We start from the raw sequence: 22,401 nt of genomic DNA, 5'->3' as shown, positions 1-22,401 counted from the left end.
GCTAACGCTACTACTGCTGGGATTAACGTTAGCCTGGACTTTTTAAATATAACTGCGATTGTATTTGTCTGACAGAAGAATGTCATATACACCTATAATGACTTGAGGGTGAGTAAATCATAGACTTGGTTTCATTTTTGGCTGAACTAACCCTTTCAGCATCATTTTCAACATTTAGCAGCAACAGATAAAGGCTTAAAGCAGGTTGGAACTGATTTTCTTCGCGGAAGCTTTGCGTAAGAGCTAATAAAATATTTAATCTCAAGACAATATTTTGTATCTAATTTATTTGAGACTAGTAGCCGTGTAATAAGCGGGATAATGTCCACCCAGCCGGTTGTTATCACAGAATAAACCCCTTCAGAGTGATGCTCCGCTTCGCGTCGGGGTCCTGATCACTCTGTCGGGGTTTATTCTGCGATAACAACCGGCTGGGTGGACATTATCCCTTACTTAAAGCATAAGCGACTGAGTTTACATGAACAGTCATCAAGACAGCGGTTTTGACATAACTGTGTATATTCACAATGTTGAAGTAGCCTATTCAAATCCTTCAGATATTGTGTGCCGTTTCGATATACATATTGCGATATGCACATTTGCGAACTTTCGATAATTTCGACATATTGCACAGCCCTACTTACCAATGTGAATCTCTGCACACTTGCTAGCAGGACTGTGTGGGACCAGACCATGGATGATGAGCTTTCCCCCTGTTTTCCCTGCATTTCCTCCTGGCCGGTGCACGACTCCCAGCAAAGCCTCCAACAGGCCTCCTCTGTCAGGAGACGGAGGAGAGGCGCTGCCGAGCCGCTTTGGGTTCAGATACACACACACATCCTTCAGACGCTGCTGCTGGACCACGACTCCAGGCTGCTGGCCCGCTTGATTCTTCAGGATGGACGTGGGACGCTGGGAAGATCCTCCGTCTTTTCCATCGGCGGCTTTTCTTTGAGATGGCCACCGCTTTCGTCTCAGGATCTTGGTGAGCTTCTTGAGCTTTGCTTTGGATTTGTTGCTAGAGGCCTCTTGCTTTTTACCATTGTCGGTGATAATCTCCGCCACCTTTTCGCTGAAACGGACATGATTGGTGGCAGCGGAGTGATTGGCAGACACTTGCGCCAGCAGAGCTTCTTCTTCTCCCTCACTCAGCTCCAGGTAGAAGAGTTCACCGTTCTTCTGGACATCATCCAGCCATTCCGGCTCTAGGTCACTGTGCCACAACACAGAGGGAACATTAAAGAAGGATGTGATAATATCAAGATAATGTCCAACATTTCTGAACGTCATTGCATATGATTTCTCAGAACTAAGTTCAGCCCAGCTCCTTAATCTACTAAATCCATAAATACCTGGATTAATAAGAACTATCGTAAACATTTTGATCTAATTCATGCAACTTTATAAGGTCAAATCGACTGCAGGTTTTATTTTAGTACAATAATTTTACTAAATATAAAATGTATTAATATTTCATCAGAAATTATTTGATCAAATTCATTCTACTTTGTAAGGTATAAATTGACAGCAGGTTTTATATTAAAACTATTAATTATATATAATAATATAATATTTATGAATATTTTGAACTATCAGAAATTATTTGATCTAATTCATTCAACTTCATAAGGTAGAAATCGACTGGAGGTTTTATTTTAGCACTCTTATTTTTACACTAATATAAACATTTAGATTTTTTTATTTCCAGTTTTTATTTAAATTGTAGTTTACGGTTTAGTAATTTTGTCTTTTTTGTGATTTTTTTTAAATCACAAAAATGTAATCACAGTGATGTAGTAAGCTGCCAAAGGCAACATTTCTCATTTATTTCTACGTTTTTTAAGTTTAAGTTTGTCATCTTCAGCTTTATTTCGATGAATGAAAACTTTTTAATAGTTTTGGTCAACAATAACAACACTCTATTAAACAGATATAGATGGCTAATAAAATGCACACCAGGCAAACTCTCGGGTCTCAGGAGGCTAAGATTTTTAAATAAAAATGTGACAAATTCATTTTTACATGAATATTTCATGTAGTTTCTAAAATTATAAAAGCTCAAACGGCATAATAATTATATATAATTCAAATAAAAAATGATTTCAAATAGTTTAAGCACTAAACTCACTAATATTCTGCCCACTGTTGTCTTCTATAAGAGTGAAAATACCACAGTTCACTTTTAACAGCAGACTACATTTCACCACTAAATGATGAGGAGGTAATGCACGGTTATAAGAGTATCTTACAGCTCAAACCAAACTAAACTCTACATGACCATTAAGGCAGAATGCCGCAGGGGAAAAGACACACATCCGAAAGCTTTGAAACTGAATCCTCTCCTTCATTCCAGAAAAACTGAACTCAGTCTTTAGCCATGCAGACATTATGTTTTCTTCTCCATTTCTAAATTAAGCCACGCTACTTTGGTGGTTAGCTCTTGGCAACCATGTCCATAAGTTCACTAAAGATGGTGAATAGCATATAATTATTTATGATGGCTGACTTTCCAAATTGGAAACAGAAATTCCCCTTAGAAATGAGAGAGGGAAGAGAAAAGGTCTATTTTCCCTTTTCATGAGCCTCTTTCTAAATGTTGGTCAGAAGCCAAGCCACTTATTTTATATATATATATATATATATATATATATATATATATATATATATACACACACACACACACACTCACACGTTTTATGCAATTATATGTCTGTGTTGTTACATTCATAGCCCATATATATTATACTGAAGTCAAGTTGACAATGATTTCAATAACAAAAGAAAAGTTATTGTGAAACATGCAACATAGATATATTTAATAAGCAAAACTCTAACGTTAGTTGTTGAATGTGTGGATGTGTCTTACTCTGAGTAATCTGAGTCTGAGTAACTGTAACTTGATGCATCGGAATCAGTTTCGCTCCCTCCTTTAGCCTCATTTTCACGCAAGTCGGACTCAAAATCCGTCTCGTTCCCCTCTGTAAAATGTCTAGAAGCCATTAGCGCATTTTTCCACTAAATAAACTGTGCTCGTATCCATTGAAAGCTGTTTCAAGACGCGGATTCTTGTTTTGAACGGCAACGGCGTCTCGTCGTGTTATCCGCATACGGGTCTTGTCCAAAGGCCACGTGACGCGCTTCTCAAAACGTGATTGGTTGAATCGAGTCGTTTCTATAGCAACACGGAAGCTTTTGTTGACCAGCGTGGAAATAAGTTACGCATTAAGAGAAACGACAACAGAATCATTCAATGCTGTTTCCAACAGTAAAATATTTATTTAAAATGTAATATCATAATAATGGAATACTAATAATGGAATGAACGTTTTGTAAAAATAAATACAGACACCATATCAACACGCTAAATAGGCTAAATTGCCGATTGTATCATATTGATAGAAAATTCGACTCAACGTCGTAATTATTACTCATTAAAAAAAACACATTTTACTGTGTCTTACATCCTCATCCCGGCCGCAAAAAAACCGCACGAGGTCTTTAAATCCCCTCCGGCACGCGAGGGAAAGCTGCTCAGTATTCAACTTTATCCCTGAGAAAAGCAGCACAAACAATTCATTACTGGTTACCAAAATAAACAATTCCCACTAACCTGTAAAGAAGCACACTCCGTATAGAATCAAAATCCTCCAAGTTCTCAGAGAAAGACTGAAAAGATCTTCCATCCGAGCAAGTATTACACATTATTTATTCTTCATACTTATAACAAACGGTTTCGTCTTTATTAATAGATGAGTGCGGTTAATAGAAGCGATCCGACCATTACATCCCTGGAATATTTAGCGATTGGATATATGAAGACGTTTGGCGAATCGGTCGGTCTGGTTCTCTCTTCTGAAAGACAGCTGTTATTGTTACGATCCCAAAAGTTTATGGCGTTTTACGGAACAGACGAGGGTGAATCCAGTTTCTTAGCAAGAAGTATGCGCTATGCGGTCTTGAGTACTTCTCCAGACTGACAGACCGACTGGGTCTGGGTTGATGCTCGTCAAACGCTCATTCTCATATGGCATGCGCGCGAGTGTGTGTGTGTGTGTGTGTGAGAGAGAGAGAGAGAGAGAGAGAGAGAGAGAGAGAGAGAGAGAGAGAGAGAGAGAGAGAGAGAGAGAGAGGTGAAGAAATTGTTGAATAAAGTCATTATTTTTGTTTTTTTGAGCACAAAAAGTATTCTCTTTGCTTCATAAAAGGAGTTCACCCAAAAAAGAAATTGATGTCATTAATGACTAATGTCGTTCCTCACCTCACCCTGTTATGTGACAGTTACCTCAACTGTTATGAATCAGCGTATTGATTCATGATTCGGATCCCGTGTCAAACTGCTGACATTACGTGGCGATCCGAATCATGAATCAATACGCTGATTCATAGCCGTTCAAATTTTTATTTGAGGATATAAAAAGAGAATACAATAAATGCTGAATAAAGTCGTAGTTTTTGTTATTTTTGGACCAAAATGAATTTCGCTGCTTCAAGAGACTCTAATGAACTAACTGATGTCTCATATGGACTACTGTGATGATGTTTTTATTCCCTTTCTGGACGTGGACAGTATAGTGTGCATTCACTTACACATGCTCTCTGACTAAATAAAAAAATATCTTAAACTTTGTTCTGAAGATGAACGGAGGTCTTATAAATTATGAAGAATTTAACTGTTTTGCTTGCACCAGTCTTCTACCGAGGAATGGCATTTTTCTTCAACCGGCCCGCTGTGTTGTGTCTGTGTAAGTTAGTCATTCTTGTCAAAGTGTTCAAGGCAAATTTTCGCATTCTGTTGCCACAATTCGGAAAGGCACAAATGTGAACCCTTTCTTCTTCACTTGTGAGCCCTATCGGATCATCACTCTAGTGATGTCTGGTTCACGAACGAATCGTTCTTTTTAACCGGATCTTTTTAGTGAACTGGTCGAAACCAGTTCACCAAAGCGGACTGAATCGCTCTAAACGGCTCGCGTCTCAAATCAGCGCTGATCCCACAAATTACTATAGTTACTCACTTTCTGACATGAGTGACAGTCCCTCCAAATAGAAATAAACTAATATATTGACGTATGTTGTATCTCCAACCGTTCACTGAACTGAGACATGTTTTGCTGAGAGATCTGATGAACTCACGAGCCGCTGATACTGAGCATGCGTGAGTAACTGAACAAGCAGCGGTCCTCTCCTCAGGATCACCATGACAGAATCGAAAACCGTTTCTTTCTGACACGTTTGAGAACCGACGAGCCGATGAGCAGAGCAGTGAGATCACTCTTCACACACACAACGCTCTTCCCAACTGGACTATTTGCCTTTTTTTCCCACGGGACTTCAGCGCGATAATACAGCCATAGCTATCTAAAACTTAGGTGAATTTAAACAATGGCTAAGTGGCTAAACGTACTTTTTGTGTGTTTGCACAAGTCTGGTAGCCTATAAGGAATGTTTTTGCTCACGTGGCCGAAAAGTCCACCCAATAGAAAAAAGCTTTGCACATGAGAAAATAATCAGAGGGAACTTTGCTTGTCATTGCCATTTTAATTAAATATCATTTTAAACAGATTACAGAATCTCTTTCTAGAGATTACACAAAGTAGCTATATGGATATTTGTGTATTGTCATATATGTTTTTTTTGAAAACAACAAATGTTGAATATATATATATTTCCCTTAAACACCCCCCCCCCCGAAAATAAATAAATATATTTTTACAATTAAGCCTAAAAGCAACAGATATATATGATATGATTATGTGATTATATGAATGACAAAATTAAAAAGTAATCAATTAACTTGTGTGTTACGGGTGTCTTGACATCACAGATCAGATTCCTCTGTATCCACTTTGATATCAGTGTAAGCGACGCCTTTGTATGTGCCCTTGGTTTCATACTCTAACACACTGCCATTCCTGCAGGTGATCTTCACTGTGCCAGTGTAAGGCAGGTCAAAGCTGGCTCTGCCAATGGTGATGTTAACATCCACCTTCTTCCTTGCTGGCACTTCTACATCGGTAGACACAACTTCTTTTCTCTCTTCTGAATGTGACTGACTGTAAGTGCTTTCAAATCCAACGCTGACGCTGTATCCTGTTGTAATTTCTCCTAACGTTGGAATCCCAGCCTTCAATTCTGTAGTAAATGTTGCTGTTAAACTTGCACTCACAGACCATGAAGACTGGAGGGTTACCGTCTTTGAGGTTTCAACTTTTTGTTTTTGAGTAATGGAGGTTTTGTTCTAGTAAGTGATGGATTGGATTTCTTCCACTGCCACCTTTGGTATCAATTGGTTGAGAGTGGGATAGTTGACATTGGTGAGAACTGTTGATTGAACCTGATTGAGAAACATGAATCCCATGCTGTCAATGTCTGCACCAGCTCTTCCTGCAACTCCGAAACAAAATCCAGAGCCAACATCTATGGGATATTCTGTTTTTAAACCCCAGCTTGTCATCTTTGCAAAAAATTCTCCCCCCAGATTGGTCTTGAATTTGATTGCGCCAAGACGTGTTCCTGCCCCATTCCCCCACAGGGACAGTGAGGAGAAACACTCTTTATTCTTGAACGCATACTCTTGATACGGTCCGGCTGGTTCTCCAAAAGTTTCAACTCTCCCATCTGAAAGCCAAACCTTGACAGCCTTCACCTGCCATTCTCCCACCCAGACTCCGATCTTCTCTAAACTGGCACCATTATTCTCACCAGTAAATGAGAATGGACCACCTCCGTTCCCACCAATTAATTGAAGAGTTTTTGGGTAGGACATATTTGAATTAAATCGATCTGAAAATAAAATCAAGGATGAGAATTAACACCAGCTATATGCTTTATTGCTTTCTTCCCTGACCCAGTTTCTAGAGACACAATAAGAGTAAAAAAGACAACAAGCTGATATAAAGAAACCAGACTCTAACCGCCCAACTAAATGAAACACTTTTCCCCAATGGTGACCAAACCTTTTCAATAAAACATCCTCCTATAAACCTCTGTTAATTGTCAATAAGAACTGTAGACAAATAACAGAGAGATTTTAATGTCTTTTCAGTTGTAATTCTGATTTGTCAGCACCATTGGCAAACCATGAGTGTAGTGACGCGGCCTGATTGGCAATATGTTTAATTTGCCCTGCACCGTTAGTGTAAAATTACAGTATATCCCAGGTTAATAACTGCATGCCTTTCACATTAGGACTTTTCTTGTATAAGTGCACTAAAAATTGCAGTTGTAAAAAAATTAAGCATGGTTTTACTGTGAGTTTACCGTATTGGAAAACAGAAATTACTGTAAACAAACATCATGCTGTATTTTTACAGTGTGTTACGCTAAAGAGTGAAGTGAACAGTGTCTATGCTGCTCTGTTGCGGTTGTGTTGCTGCTGTTCCTTCTGTTTTCCTTTCCTTCCTTCCGGCCACGCTGCGTCCCGCTTGTTGCTGATTGTTGGTTGGGCAACCGCTTTAAAGACGCCTGCGTGATGTCCGGCTTCTATTTTCCACCTGCTCTTTTCGGTAGATGGGGCAAAAGCTCCGTGTGAGTCTTGCTCATACATCTCACTGTGTTCCTGAAAGGGGATGAATTATTGCCCTAGTTTATGAGTTATGTTGGGAGCTGGTGGGATTTTTGGTGATGGGTTTCATGTTGTTTATCTTGTCGGTAGTTTAGTGTAGCAGCTAGAGGAACCGGAAGACTCACAACGAACTTGTCTTTTGTTTTGGAATGGAGGTAGGAAAGTTTCACCTTTCTTTGCAGACATGTGTAGTCAGGGATGTTTGTTTGTTATTTTTCCCACCATGCTCTGCTCTTTTTGTTAAATTTGATCTTTCATTAAACTAATTAGTTGCACCGTCATTGAGTCTCTGTGGTCTCTTTATATGTTATGTTATTCCATTTTCCTGTTTATTTAATGGTGATGTAACAGTGCATATGAACTATTATTAACATACTGAGCAAGACTATGCGTTGGAGTTTCTTTATTTTGATGTCCTGAAGAAACATATTTTTGCTTCGCTTTTAGCAGTTTGTGTTGTTCACAGTAAGGTTAGCATCATTCCCAGCATGCATTGATTTCACAGTAAATTTCAGACTACAGTAATTTATTGTAAAATAATACTCTTTATTCCTGGGAATGTTTTACAGTGTAGCTGTGCATCAGTCCAGGAGAAAACATTAATATTATGCTGCATGTTGCCGTAACTGTATTGCAGTGAGGTCTGTTAACCAATTTTTTTGTTTAGTTGATGTTTTTTAGAAGTATTTGAACTCCAAGTATTTGCAGCTTAAAAAATACAAAAAAAAATGCACAGTCTATAGTTGTCCCAACACTTTTTTGTATGTCTTTGTATTAACAATTTTTCAATATATGAAAAGTGTCAATTCCTACTTTATTATTCAATACATTGTATTAACGCAGTATACCATTTAACATTTTTAATATATTGAATTAACAATTTAATATATTGATCATAAATATATGGACATATAGTTTCATTCTGTAAGGGTATCTTAAGTGCCCTTGAGTGAAAATACTTACTTGGGTGACTGCAGTCCGATAAACGTTTTCCTCAAGAGCAGCTCGTCTGGTCGAAGCTGGAAAAGTGAGATTTGTTTGGTCAGGCTTCTGCTTAAATAGATCTCCAAACGGGACAGGAAAGCACACCTCGACTCAGTGTAATCAGCAATATATTGAATATGGAAATAATGGACTCCATTTTAACGATTGATTGAATTATATAATGTAGAAAATATTAATGGAGGTCTAACACTATCATATTTTTTTATATTATATTATACTATATTATATTATATTATTAGTTTCTCTGATCATCAAATCAACAATAATACTTCAAAATTGCTTGAATGTATTATTTGGCTAGTGTGTATTTTGTTTTCCATGGACACAAAATGAAGTTCTCGGAATATGCTGTAAATAAGAATAATGACCATAAACATATTGTACATTGTATGCCAGCAGAGTTACAACAGCTTCCTGTTTCACACACCATACAGGGAAAACTCAAGATCTTCATAATTTAACATCGCAAAGGCCTTTAGATTAGATTGTGCAAATATGATATTGATCTAATTAAATCTCTAGGTTGAGATGGTTAAAGTACAACGTCTGGAAATGGCAAAAACTGCAAAAATGTTGCACATTTTAGAGTGGCCTTTTATTGTGGCCAGCCTAAGGCACACCGGCAATAATCATGTTGTCTAATCAGCATCATGATATGCCACATCTGTGAGGTGGATGGACGATCTCTGCAAAGGAGAAGTGCTCACTAACACATATTTAGACAGATTTGTGAACAATATTTAAGAGAAATAGGTATTTTATGTACATAAAAAGTTACGTTCATTAAACATTGCGTTTATAATTTTGTTCAGTGTATCTGCCCCGTAAGGGATAGCCCCCCCCCAAAAAAAATTAAAATAAAAAATAAAATAAATAAATAAATAAACACCCTCGTGTCGCTCCAGATCTCTCCAGACCTCATTGGGCCCCATAGACTTTCTTTTAAATATATATTTTTTTAATGACATTTACTTACTTACTTATGCCCATTACGCCCAGTGGCGTGTGTGACAGCAATTTCTGTCTGTCTTTTAATGACACGAGGGAGAATAAAAGATCAGAGAATGTTCATTATCTGTATTCATTAAAAAAGCGTTTGCACATTTCTCAGTTGCTCCTGGAGGGCTAATGTCCTACAGATTTTATGTCCAACTTGCCCATCACACCTGCCTGGAGCCCTGGACGTTTCTAGTGATCCTGAATACCTCGATTAGCTGGTTCAGGTGTGTTTAAATGAGGTAAATTGGGGAGACACTGGTCCTCCAGGTGCAGGATTGGACAGATCTATAGAGTTATGTTAGTCAATTGATGGTTAGACGAGGCTGACATCTGCTTATCTTGACTAGTTAAAAAAAAACAAACAAAAAATTCTACTTAATTCTACTTTTGCATTCATATTTGCATTCAGACCTAACCTAGCTTTCAGAATGTTTATATTGCAAAACATTTTTATTTTGCATTTAGAACGATAAAGATAATTTTCATATCAGTTGCGCATCCTAATCTCAACATTACATTTGCAGGTTAGAATATTGTACAGCTTTCATGAAAAATGCATCTTGTAAAAAATAAAACTGGCCCACTGGTGCTGACAACAAATTCTGAACATCTGTTGCTTTTTTATTGACCAAACATTTACCATTGCTGAATTATGTCGTACATGTACATGTCGTACATGTTTTTCAATTGTGGTGCTGCGAAGCCTATACTAGCCTAGAAATCTAGATGTACCCTAGCAGCAGCGTAGTCTAGCAACTCTCCATAGATTTGAGAGCTGTAAAACCCAAACTCTGGTAAGGCCAATCACATCGTGTATAGAGTTGGTGCATGAAAAACCACCATGGAAAAATAAATGTTTCTCAACATAAAGCTACCTGTTACGCAATTGCTGGGATCATTTAAATGCAAGCCCCCAACATTTGCATCTGTCCAAACATGTTCATTGTCAGGCGGAACTGACGGAGCCGAATCATCGGGACTGCAGGTAAATAAGGCACTTGAGGATAGCAAAAACGGCTCTCATGGACACATGTCATGTTTAGGCTGTGCAGGGGATGGGAGGACTTTTCATACTCTTTCCACAGATAAAAAATGTCAACAGTCATGGTTGATGTTTATTATAATCGGATACTGCAACAATTTAATTCAAAATCGTTTGTTTGTTCGGCCCATTTCAAGCAAGCACTCAGCGTCTTAAACTGAAGAAAGGGGCAATTACTGTATTCCTGCAAGCAGTAAGTAGGGATTTATCCACTTACTGACTGTTTAAACAGTTTCTGATTAAATTGAAAGTTTCTTAGAGAGACAGCATTGTCTAGATAATGCAATGTTAGTACAGTCCCTGACAAAAGTCTTGTCGCTTGTGTACAAATTGACCTAAAGTGCCGCTGAAATATATTTCTAATCAAGATTTTTTTTTTACAAGAAATGGCTCATGTTAATCCCACCAGCTTTTGTGATAATGTTTCAGTGAAAAACTACACTTTCAAAAAGTATTCTAATATTCACAGCTTGGTAAAGCCCATTGAGTCAATTTTTGCAAAGACATAAGTGTTGTCACCTTGTCATATGAGCTTCACCTGTGACTAATAATGGATCAATTAGGTCTCAAGTGTTCTCAATTAGGTCTCTAGTGTACTGGGGTTCTCAAAAAGAACCCCAGTACACTAGACCTTCACATCAACTGCAACTAGACCTCTGCAAACATGCCTAAGATTCACCCTGAGACTAAAGTTTTGATTATCATGAGGCTGAAGACCAGATCCACTGCTGATGTGGCAGACACCTTCAATGTGTCTCAGCGTCAAGTACAGAGGATAAAAAAAAAGATTTGAAGAGACTGGAGGCGTTTTTGACAAGCCCAGGTCAGGCAGACCCCGCAAGACAACTGCTCGAGAGGACCGTTTGTTGGCTCGAAAGTCCAAGGCCAGCCCATTTTCCACTGCAGCAGAGCTCCACGAGACCTGGTCACCTGAAGTCCCTGTGTCAACCAGAACAGTTTGTCGGATTCTGTCTCGAAATGGCCTCCATGGTCGAATCAGTGCCCAGAAGCCAGCACTAAACAAAAGACAATTGAAAAACCGTGTGGCATTTGCCAAGGCCCACAGCCTGCTAAAAGGATGGACGCAGGAAAAGTGGCAGAAGGTGGATTTTTCAGATGAATCTTCTGTTGAATTACACTACAGTCGCCGCAAATATTGCAGGAGACCTACTGGAGCCCGAATGGATCCGAGATTCACCCAGAAAACAGTGAAGTTTGGTGGCGGAAAAATCATGGTCTGGGGTTACATCCAGTATGGGGGTGTGCGAGAGATCTGCAGGGTGGAAGGGAACATCAATAGTCTAAAATACCAAGAAATCTTAGCTACCTCTTATATTCCCAACCATAAAAGTCCCAACCACAAATTCTGCAGCGGTGCTCCATCGCATACTTCCATCTCCACATCAAAGTTCCTCAAGGCAAAGAAGATCAAGATGCTCCAGGATTGGCCAGCCCAGTCACCAGACATGAACATCATTGTGCATATGTGGGGTAGGATGAAAGAGGACGCATGGAAGACGAAACCAAAGAATATTGATGAACTCTGGGAGGCATGCAAGACTGCTTTCTTAGCTATTCCTGATGACTTCATCAATAAATTGTATGAATCCTTGCCAAACCGCATGGATGCAGTCCTTCAAGCTCATGGAAGTCATACAAGATATTAAATTTGAATCTCACAGCACCACAACTTAATTTGCTGACATATTTTTGTATTTGCAGTAAATTTGTTCAATTTCTGTATAGGCGACAAAACTTGTGTCTTGCCAAAATTTGACCTTTCTGTCTTGATTAAATGATAAATATTTTTTCTGTGAAAATTATTTATTTCAGTGCATTAAACATCATTTGGGAGGGTTTTAGCTTTTCATATGAGCTATTTCTAACACCAATTAATTAATTAAAAGTCAGGTTAATATCAGGTATTTCTAGAAAATAGATAAGCGACAAGACTTTTGTCAGGGACTGTATACACAAAGTAGCTATGAATATTTGTGTATTGGTATCATATACGGTTATTTGAAAACAAATGTTGGAAAAAAAAAAAAAAAAAAAAAAAAAAAAAAAAAATATATATATATATATATATATATATATATATATATATATATATATATATATATATATTTATCAAGGAAATTGTGTGTTACGGGTGTCTTGACATCACAGATCAGATTCCTCGAAGTCCACTTTGATATCAGTGTAAGCGACGCCTTTGTATGTGCCCTTGGTTTCATACTCTAACACACTGCCATTCCTGCAGGTGATCTTCACTGTGCCAGTGTAAGGCAGGTCAAAGCTGGCTCTGCCAATGGTGATGTTAACATCCACCTTCTTCCCTGCTGGCACTTCTACATCGGTACACACAGCTTCTTTTCTCTCTTGTGAATGTGACTGACTGTAAGTGCCTTCAAATCCAACGCTGACGCTGTATCCTGTTGTAATTTCTCCTAACTTTGGAATCCCAGCCTCCACTTCTGTAGTAAATGTTGCTGTTAATCTTGCACTCACAGACCATGAAGACTGGAGGGTTACCGTCTTTGAGGTTTTAATTTTTTGTTTTTGAGTAATGGAGGTTTTGTTCTTGTAAGTGATGGATTGGATTTCTTCCACTGCCACCTTTGGTATCAATTGGTTGAGAGTGGGATAGTTGACATTGGTGAGAACTGTTGATTGAACCTGATTGAGAAACATGAATCCCATGCTGTCAATGTCTGCACCATATCTTCCTACAACTCCCAAACAAAATCCAGAGCCGACATCTATGGGATATTCTGTTTTTAAACGCCAGCTTGTCATCTTTGCAAAAAATTCTCCCCCCAGATTGGTCTTGAATTTGATTGCTCCAAGACGTGTTCCTGCCCCATTCCCCCACAGGGACAGTGAGGAGAAACACTCTGTATCCTTGAACGCATACTCTTGATACGGTCCGGCTGGTTCTCCAAAAGTTTTAACTCTCCCATCTGAAAGCCAAACCTTGACAGCCTTCACCTGCCATCCTCCCACCCAGACTCCGATCTTCTCTAAACTGGCACCATTATTCTCACCAGTAAATGAGAATGGACCACCTCTGTCCCCACCAATTACCTGAAGAGTTGTTGGATAGGACATATTTGAATTAAATCGATCTGGGGAAAAAAAGAAAGAAAAAAACACAGATCAGAACTAACATCAGCCGCATGATTTATTGCAGTTTCCCCCAACCCAGTTTCTAAAGACACAACAATAGTACAAAGACAAAGAGTGATATAAATAACCCAGTGTCTAAACACCAAATGAAATACTGATCACCATAATGGTGACCAAACCTTTTCAATAAAACATCCACATCTAAAACTGTCAATTCTCAATAAGAACTGTAGACGAATAAAAGACGTTATGTCGCCACTCATGATTGGTCACTTGTCATTTTAAACATAACTTTCCCATATTTTGACTTTTCATTTATAACAACCAAAAAACCAATGTCTGTTAAAGATAAGCAAATTTAAGATAACAGATCGATTTTGCATACCAGATGCACGTAAAAGATGCATATTAAGAGCACATTGGAGGACAAGCCAGGAGATCAGATCCACGCTTGAAACGTAACTGAATAAATAAATAACATCAACTCAACAGAGTAGTTGATAAACATCACTGCCTTTTAGAGAAAGCACGTACAGCACATTATAAATGTTGCTTGGTCTTCTCCTTGACTGAAGCACAGCCATTACTCTTCAGCACAAAACTCAGACAAAAATTCTAACAAATGCTCTAACACACTTTTGATTTTTCATGATTTCATGATTATAAGCATCATCATCATCATCATCATCATCATCATCAATAAATTACCAACAGATTATCCCCATTTCTCTTGGCTTTTTTGCCAAGTAACACAATTACAGCAGCCAGAGAAAGTGCTGGTACTCCCCGTTGGGAATTAATTAATATTAATTCAGAATATGAATAAACTACTGAGTAAACCTAGCCCGACATGCCGGCGATTTGATTTCGCCCTGCAGCTCAGGCTGGAAACCATTTCTATCCTGCTTCTGTTACAAATCTTTGGGGACCAATCACAAACAGGCTTATCCACCTGGCGCGCAATTGACCTATCGGTAAACCCCGCCCCCCTTAGTTACGGTTGCTAACTCGGTCAAACAAACGGATTTGCTATGTCTTAACCAAGCCTGCAGTCTCCCTCTCATTTACTGAAGCTTTCGCGCCTCGATCGCCCCCCGGTGACCGGTCCCAGTATAGCCGCCCCTCTGTGTTTTCTAATGGACGCGAGGCAAACTAAACAATAAAATTACACTTCAAATAATTTTCCCCCAAAGTTAGTTCATGTCACTGAAGGCAGTTATCATCATGATAATTTCATTTCAAGTGTTCGTTTTTAAAATAAGTTTAGTTTTAGTTAGTTAACTGATGCTATAAAAACAGGGTGTGTGACGTCATGATTGACAGCTGAGATCGACGGCTTCTCTGAGTGAAGTTGTCACTGAGGCACTGACTGACTTTTTTTCGAAATTTTTGGGAGCAGATTGGAGCTTTAGCTTTAAATTCTACATTTCTAAAACTGTTTATTTCACACCAACATAATTAATTGTTCTGCATCTGCGATAGTGGGCGGGCTTTTGATATCGCAGCTGTACTTCCTGCTCTACTTCCTGCTCCTACTGCGCTACTCCGGTCCCGATATCACTACTGCTCAGATGTCCCAAGATGTCCGCGCCGTGCAGGCCGCTGTCATGACAAATCCTGTCCCCCAGTGAAATCGTGTCCGCAAGGACCCCCAGAGCAATTCTATTGGCTGAAATAAATTTTAATAGGTAATCTGTTCAGAGCCTGATTACAAATCTTACACAATCGCGTTTTGATTTTTGCTGTTTAAATTGTGTTAAAATAGTCTTTAATGTCTTACAAAGCATATGTTTTATATATTAGTAGTATAAAACTGAAGCTATAAGTGCTTATATAAGTATCCATTATAGCAATCAATTACATATTTCAAATAAATGTTTTGCGTGTGTACTTAGAATGGCAATGAATTCACAGTTTATTAGTTTATTATTTAGTTATTTTTAAACAACTGATTGTACAGAACCATCTATAACAACTTTAAGTCAGGCATTTAATACCGCTACCAGCGGACACGATTTCACCAAGAGGGTAATCTAGCGCTCGGAAAGCGTTCCACCCCTAGGGGCTGCCATTGCTAACCAAGCCATCACCTGCTGTTAGCATCCCATTGACTCCCATTCATTTTTGAGTCACTTTGACAGTGAATAACTTTACATCAGAGACGTTTAAAGACTCCATTTGTCCATTGTTTATTTTTAAAGAAACACAACAATGTATAAAAGGCTCCGTTACCTTGTATCTTACACTATCGCCCCGTAGAAGCTGTTTTTGTAAAAATAGGCTAACGATTGCGTCATAACCAACGCGACCCTGTCGCACAGTTGAGAAATTACCGTATAGACCTGAGGAGACGCTCGCAGGCAATCTTTTACTGTCTACGAGACAGTCGGGGGGACGTGGAGGCATCAAGTCTGATAAAGTCAAGGGGGAAGAATGGGGAGAAGCCCATAGTGAGCCAAAAGCAACGGGAGAAAATATTTAAACAACGTGATTCAGATTTCGCTTTCCACATCTACTAGAAGACTCACAGCTGTCAGACAGGAGGCTCACGTCACATCTACGTCCTCAAGCTCAGTCTGAGCCTGCGCAGTTCGCTCAGCCATCAGGAAGTCCATCAGGAAGTGAGTGCCCCTAGGTTGACTTCATTCTTTTGCCGTTGACGTCAATGGGAACGCTCGGTCCATTTCTTTTACTGTCTATGGATTTCACAGGGGGACAGGATTTGTCATGACACCGCCTAAAAGCTTCAAATCTACCAAGCGGAAACGGATGATGTCGAGTCGTCCATATTTTTTACGGTCAATGGTCTTAACAATGACAGCTGTCAGTGTGAAAAAAACCATAGGTGAAAACCTCATCCCAAGATATTTTTGGACACAAAATGTAACATATAATACTCCTTCTGAATGATGACCAAACTTTACTGATGGTTTATGAAGTTTATGACATCGTTTTCCACTCAAAAAAATAAAAATAAATAAATAGCCTACCGTAAGAGCTAAACAAACAAAGCGTGCGCATTAACGTCTTATTCACAAACTCTCTCTCTCTCTCTCTCTCTCTCTCTCTCTCTCTCTCTCTCTCTCTCTCTCTCTCTCTCTCTCTCTCTCTCTCTCTCTCTCTCACACACACACACACACACACACACACACACAATATCATTAACACACACAGCAAATGTATTTAATATGTAATAAAAAAATACATATCATTTTTTTATTACATATTAAATACAATTTAATATGTAATATCATAATAATGGAATACTAAACATTATGAACGTTTTGTAAAAATAAATACAGACAATACCATATCAACACGCTAAATAGGCTAAATTGCTGAATGTATCATATTTATAGAAAATTCGATTTAACGTCGTAATTATTAGGCTACTCATTTAAAAAACATTTTACTGTGTCTTACATCTTCATCATAGCCGCAAAAAACCGCACGAGGTCTTTAAATCCCCTCCGGCACGCGAGGGAAAGCTGCTCAGTATTCAACTTTATCCCTGAGAAAAGTAACAAACAAACAAACAATTCATTACCGGTTACCAAAATAAAGAATTCCCACTAACCTGTAAAGAAGCACACTCCGTATAGAATCAAAATCCTCCAAGTTCTCAGAGAAAGACTGAAAAGATCTTCCATCCGAGCAAGTTTTAAACATTATTTATGCTTCATACTTATAACAAACGCTTTCGTCGTTATTAATAGATGGGTGCGGTTAATAGAAGCGATCCGACCATTACATCCCTGGAATATTTAGCGATTGGATATATGAAGACGTTTCGTGAATCGGTCTGGTTCTCTCTTCTGAAAGACAGCTGTTATTGTTAAGATCCCAAAAGTTTATGGCGTTTTACGGAACAGACGAGGGTGAATCCTGTTTTTTAAGAAGTATGCGCTATGCGGTCTTGAGTACTTCTCCAGACTGACAGACCGACTGGGTCGATGCTCGTGAAACGCTCATTCTCATATGGCATGGAGCGTGCGTGCGTGCGTGAGTGAGTAGTGTTGTGGCTAGGGTTGCCACCTGCAATACAGAAAAATAAGGGACGCCTGCCGCAGCGGTGGCCACAGTCCCGATGGTGTTATATATATAAAGATTGATACCAATGGACATTATAATAGGATATCTGCTATTGAAATCAGTGTGAACAGATGCACTCAGTATAATACACAGCTATGACAATGAAAAACAAACTCAGCTGCTGTAACCTAGAGGGGAGTAGGATAAGAAATAGCTAATTAACTCGAGTAATTTTATAGTGTTGAGAACAAAGATTTTGACTAAAATATTTGTCATTGTTTGCAGTAACACCATCCAAACAGTGAAACCACACCTAAATAACTGTAAATGATATAATATCTACAATAATTTCTTATTTTAATAAAACACTCAACAACATTTTTATTTTTGGTAAGTTAAGTAAATATATTTATGTATTATTCCGTTTTTATAGTCTATTGTTAATTCTATAGTATTGGATGATGCAGTTATTTAAATTTGTTAAGCATAACAAATAGTTGTTATGCTTATAATATTAAATTGCGATTAATCGCGAGTTAACTCATGACAATCATGCGATTAATAGCGATTAAATATTTTAATCGATTGACAGCCCTATTAAAAAATAATCGAGCGAAAACATTTTCATATAACTGCCTTATTGCAGCAGCCAATCAATAATAGTAATGTTTAGCCAATCGCGTATTGTTGAGGGGATGGGAAGATGAGTTTATGTCTGCTAGTGAAATAAACTTTTAACACGGGCCACGGTAACACGAGATGAAATTCTCACAGGTTAAGCTGCAAATACATGTTTGACAACAGTTATACTGAGTTTCATTAGTTGACAAGAACTGGTTATTCCATTTTAAAATTAACCCAATTACTGAACACTGATGTCTTGTTAGTGGTCATATAGCAGCACAATATCTTTATTTGTCTTCCTTGCAATAGGCTTTGTAGCTGCTTGTTATAAATTCATTTTGTATATATGAATTATATGAATTTGTTGGAAAAAAATAAATCATATATAGCTTATATTTACTGTCAAGTGATTTTGTCCCATATTGTTAAATTTGTGTAATTTGAGAGTAGTCATTGAGGTCCACCCTATTCCACCAAGGTCCACTCAGTTAAAAATTTCTGGCCTCGCCACTGGCTTGAGGTATGAAGAACTGTGCGACAGTGCTTTGATTTCGGTGAGCTCTTGCATTTAGTGAATGTTGCTCTCCCGTTGCAAGCTGTGTCACATCCAACAGGCCAGCGTGCGCCACTGAAAACACTCGCCGACAAATAATTATTGTGCAATTGGCTTGGTATTCATTGCCGCGGACACTTTCCAGCCAAATATTTATTTCTTCCCACTCTCGGCTGTACCTCTGCATCCGCTTGCGTTTCTGCTCTGAAACTTTTACAGCTGGACGCGGGGAAGTATTTGGACCTGCCTCCGCCATCGTGATTCTGCCCATATAGAAAAGAACCTATACCTCTTCTGACTCTGATTGGCCGTGATTAACGGCCCGTGAACCTGAAACAAACCAATCAAACAAACCAATGACGGCAGCGACCCAATTAGGGGCAGAATAGGACGTGTCTTCACACAATGCGGGTGAACCTATGTAAAATACGGGACAAATCGCGTCCCGTATCGGACGCATCATTTTTCCTGAAAATACGGGACGATTCCGTATTTCAAGGGACGGGTGGCAACCCTAGTGTATTTCTGCGCAGTTCGAGAAATAAAGCATATTAAAAGGCGGCAAGACGGCTCCTTGTCCTTACATGCCACCATCACACTTGACAAAGTAAAAGTTAGGGAGTTAACCCCGGGAGGAAAACTTCCGGCCCTGGAGAAGACGGATATCCCAACCACGGTTAGGAGACAAAAGCAGGAAAGGTTAGCAGTAGAGAGAGAGAGAGAGAGAGAGAGAGAGAGAGAGAGAGAGAGAGAGAGAGAGAGAGAGAGGGCGTCCATTTACTCACTCACTCACACACTCACACACACACACACACAAACTCTTAGAGTTTGAGAAACATGAATCCCATGCTGTCAATGTCTGCACCATATCTTCCTACAACTCCCAAACAAAATCCAGAGCCGACATCTATGGGATATTTTATTTTTAAAATCCAGAATATCCTCTTTGCAAAAAATTCTCCCCACAGATTGGTCTTGAATTTGAACGTGTTCCTTCCCAATTCCCCCACAGGGACAGTGAGGAGAAACACTCTGTATCCCTGAATGCGTACTCTTGATACGGTCTTGAATTCTCCCATCTGAAAGCCAAACCTTGACAGCCTTCACCTGCCATCCTCCAACCCAGACTCCGATCTTCTCTAAACTGGCACCATTATTCTCACCAGTAAATGAGAATGGACCACCTCTGTCCCCACCAATTACTTTTAGAGTTGTTGGATAGGACATATTTGAATTAAATCGATCTGAAAAAAACAAAACAAAAAAAACAGATCAGAATTAACATCAGCCGCATTATTTATTGCAGTTTTCCCCAACCCAGTTTCTAACTCCGAAACCTAAAGATGTCCGAGTTCCGGTGCCCATGCGACTAATGCTACTTCTGCGTTCAAGGGGGGTTGGGGGGGCTTACCGATAGGTCATTTGGTGGTTTAACACAATGAAGGCTAGAGAAACAATGGATCGTTGGTCTGATTGGTTGAAGGACTGTCCCATTGCGTACAGTCATTTGAACTATGCTCGCTGTTCAATCTTAATGGGGTCACATAATGCCATTTTTGTACAACTTAATATGATTCTTTAGAGTCTAAATGAAAACTTTGTAATATACTTTAATTAAAAATTCTCATTAGTATTGTAAGAAAACACTCATTTTACCTGGTCAAAAACTGCTCTGTTTTCAGCAAGCAACTTCAGTGCATGTGTCTTTAATGCTAATGAGCTTGAGTAGTATGAAGCTGCAGACTCGGAGCCTGCATCCACAGTCCCGCACTCAGAGTCCCGCATTCTCAGACCCCTCGTTTTTAAGAAACAGCGCCTCCTGCTGTTCTGAAGACCGTACAACTCCCTTATCCAAATAAGATATATTATTACGGTGTCGTTTCATTTAAAGTTTTCCAAATAAATCTAAACAAATTAACGATTTTGCAAACATCTTTGCATTCCCTAAAAATGTCAGTTTTCTCTGACTAACAAAGTACCCAGTAGTTTTTTGTTTTTGTTTTTTGTTTATTTAAATAAAAGAAAATTACTGATGGAAGATATACAATTACAGATTGAACTATCCTTTGAAAAATGTTATGTGATATTATATTGCTACAATGTTTTTTTAATTCCAATTCAAATGTTTCTTTTAGCTCAACCTATGCTAATGGTCTGATTAACATATTATACATTGCTAGCATTAAAAACCTGTTGATATCTGGAATCCAAAGCAAAACTCAAACAAGAATAGACAAAACACCAATAATAAACAAATCTGTACAATTCAAAATTGTATTACAGTAGTATTTACAGTATTTATAATTTTTCCTTATGCAATTGAAGATACAAAGTACAGTCACTGACACAATTCTTTCTTCCTTTTTTCTTTGCTTTGTCCTGTTTACCGCAATGTGATGTTAAGGTGATAGTTAAAGTAGCATACAGACTCGTTTATTATTGGTGTTTTGTCTATTCTTGTGTGAGTTTTGCTTTGCATTCCAGATATAAAAAAATATGGTTTTGTAATGTTGCATTGCGTATGATATGTTAATTAGTCCATTAGCATGTGAACCTGAAAGAAACATTGAACAAAAAAAAAGAATTGTAGCGATATATCACAATATTTTTCAGAGGATAGTTCAATCTGTAATTGTATTTTGTCCATCAGTAATTTTCTTTCAATTGCCCACACTCTTTATTAAATAAATAAATAAATCTACTGCGTAGCCTACTTAGTCAGTGAAAACAATGACATTTTTTGGGAATGCAAAGATGTTTGCAAAAGCGTTGTTTTGTGTAAATGTATTTTTAAATGAAAACTTTAAATGAAACGACACCGTAATAATATATCTTATTTGGATAAGTGTGATGTACGGTCTTCAGAACAGCAGGAGGCGTTGTTTCTTAAAAACGAGGGGTCTGAGAATGCGGGACTCTGAGTGCGGGACTGTGGATGCAGGCTCCGAGTCTGCAGCTTCATAATGTTGATGAGCTTTGCTCACTCCTGCATTGTTCTGTGGGGGTTTGACACAACACACCTGGAGCTGCTGCCTTGACAACATTTTGTGGTGTTTCATTGTGTAACCACAAGGTGGCAGTGTAATGCTTAAGTATGGAAGTAGTGTGGGGAATCTAAGAGGAGAGAAGAAGATGGTTCCAGGGAAAATGTCTTAAAGGCCATCTTTCAATTTAATTTTATAACTAATTTTATACAGAATATTGTATGAAAATGTCAATTTAAAAAGACATACATAAGAATACATATGTTTTACAACACCCACGCGCAGAAATTAAGAAAAAAAGTGCCTGTTCTAAGCTACGCTCCAAAAACCCGCCTTTTCCCAGAGAATGCGTCATATGACGCAACGACAGGCAAACAGGCGCTGCTGCAGCCCTGGCTCTCAGTGTGGGTTTACGTAGTCTGAGAGGTGGAAACAGAAAATAGAGATTTTCATTATCGTAATTATAGTT

The 22,401-nt window shown here is 38.6% G+C and overlaps 2 protein-coding genes and 1 pseudogene across 3 annotated transcripts in view; all 3 read right to left on the bottom strand.

Annotated features, from left to right (window-relative positions):
- The window catches only part of intu (inturned planar cell polarity protein), a 71,568-nt gene extending 68,462 nt beyond the window's left edge, over window positions 1-3,106 (bottom strand). The window contains exons 1-2 of the mRNA XM_067447137.1: window positions 2,867-3,106; window positions 645-1,213 (exon numbers count right to left, since the gene is read on the bottom strand). Coding sequence (XP_067303238.1) covers window positions 645-1,213; window positions 2,867-3,000 — 703 coding nt within the window. The 5' untranslated portion in view covers window positions 3,001-3,106. The remainder of the gene's footprint in view (window positions 1-644; window positions 1,214-2,866) is intronic.
- Window positions 3,107-5,730: 2,624 nt separating this feature from the next.
- LOC137087325 (aerolysin-like protein) lies at window positions 5,731-8,584 on the bottom strand (annotated as a pseudogene).
- Window positions 8,585-12,761: 4,177 nt separating this feature from the next.
- Window positions 12,762-17,699, bottom strand: LOC137087299 (aerolysin-like protein). 2 transcript variants are annotated; one of them, XM_067452053.1, is made up of 2 exons: window positions 17,317-17,699; window positions 12,762-13,738 (listed from the first exon to the last, which is right to left on the bottom strand). In XM_067452053.1, exons 1-2 carry the CDS (start codon window positions 17,387-17,389, stop codon window positions 12,774-12,776), a joined length of 1,038 nt encoding a protein of 345 aa, XP_067308154.1. In that variant the 5' UTR covers window positions 17,390-17,699; the 3' UTR covers window positions 12,762-12,773. The 2 variants fall into 2 exon arrangements, with proteins under 2 accessions (XP_067308154.1, XP_067308155.1); XM_067452054.1 differs by lacking the exon at window positions 17,317-17,699 and adding an exon at window positions 16,268-16,283.
- Between the last annotated feature and the right edge of the window lie 4,702 nt (window positions 17,700-22,401).

This window comes from Pseudorasbora parva, chromosome 1 (genome assembly GCF_024679245.1).
Source record: "Pseudorasbora parva isolate DD20220531a chromosome 1, ASM2467924v1, whole genome shotgun sequence".
Classification (NCBI taxonomy): Eukaryota; Metazoa; Chordata; class Actinopteri; order Cypriniformes; family Gobionidae; genus Pseudorasbora; species Pseudorasbora parva.
This window is presented reverse-complemented; position numbering and strand designations above follow the sequence as displayed.

Coding starts and splice junctions, on each gene's coding strand:
- LOC137087299 (XM_067452053.1), bottom strand. CDS start 17,389: ATGGAAGATCTTTTCAGTCTTTCTCTGAGAACTTGGAGGATTTTGATT. Junction 13,739..17,316: donor CGGAGTGTGCTTCTTTACAG/GTTAGTGGGAAT, acceptor TTTTTTCCCCAG/ATCGATTTAATTCAAATATG.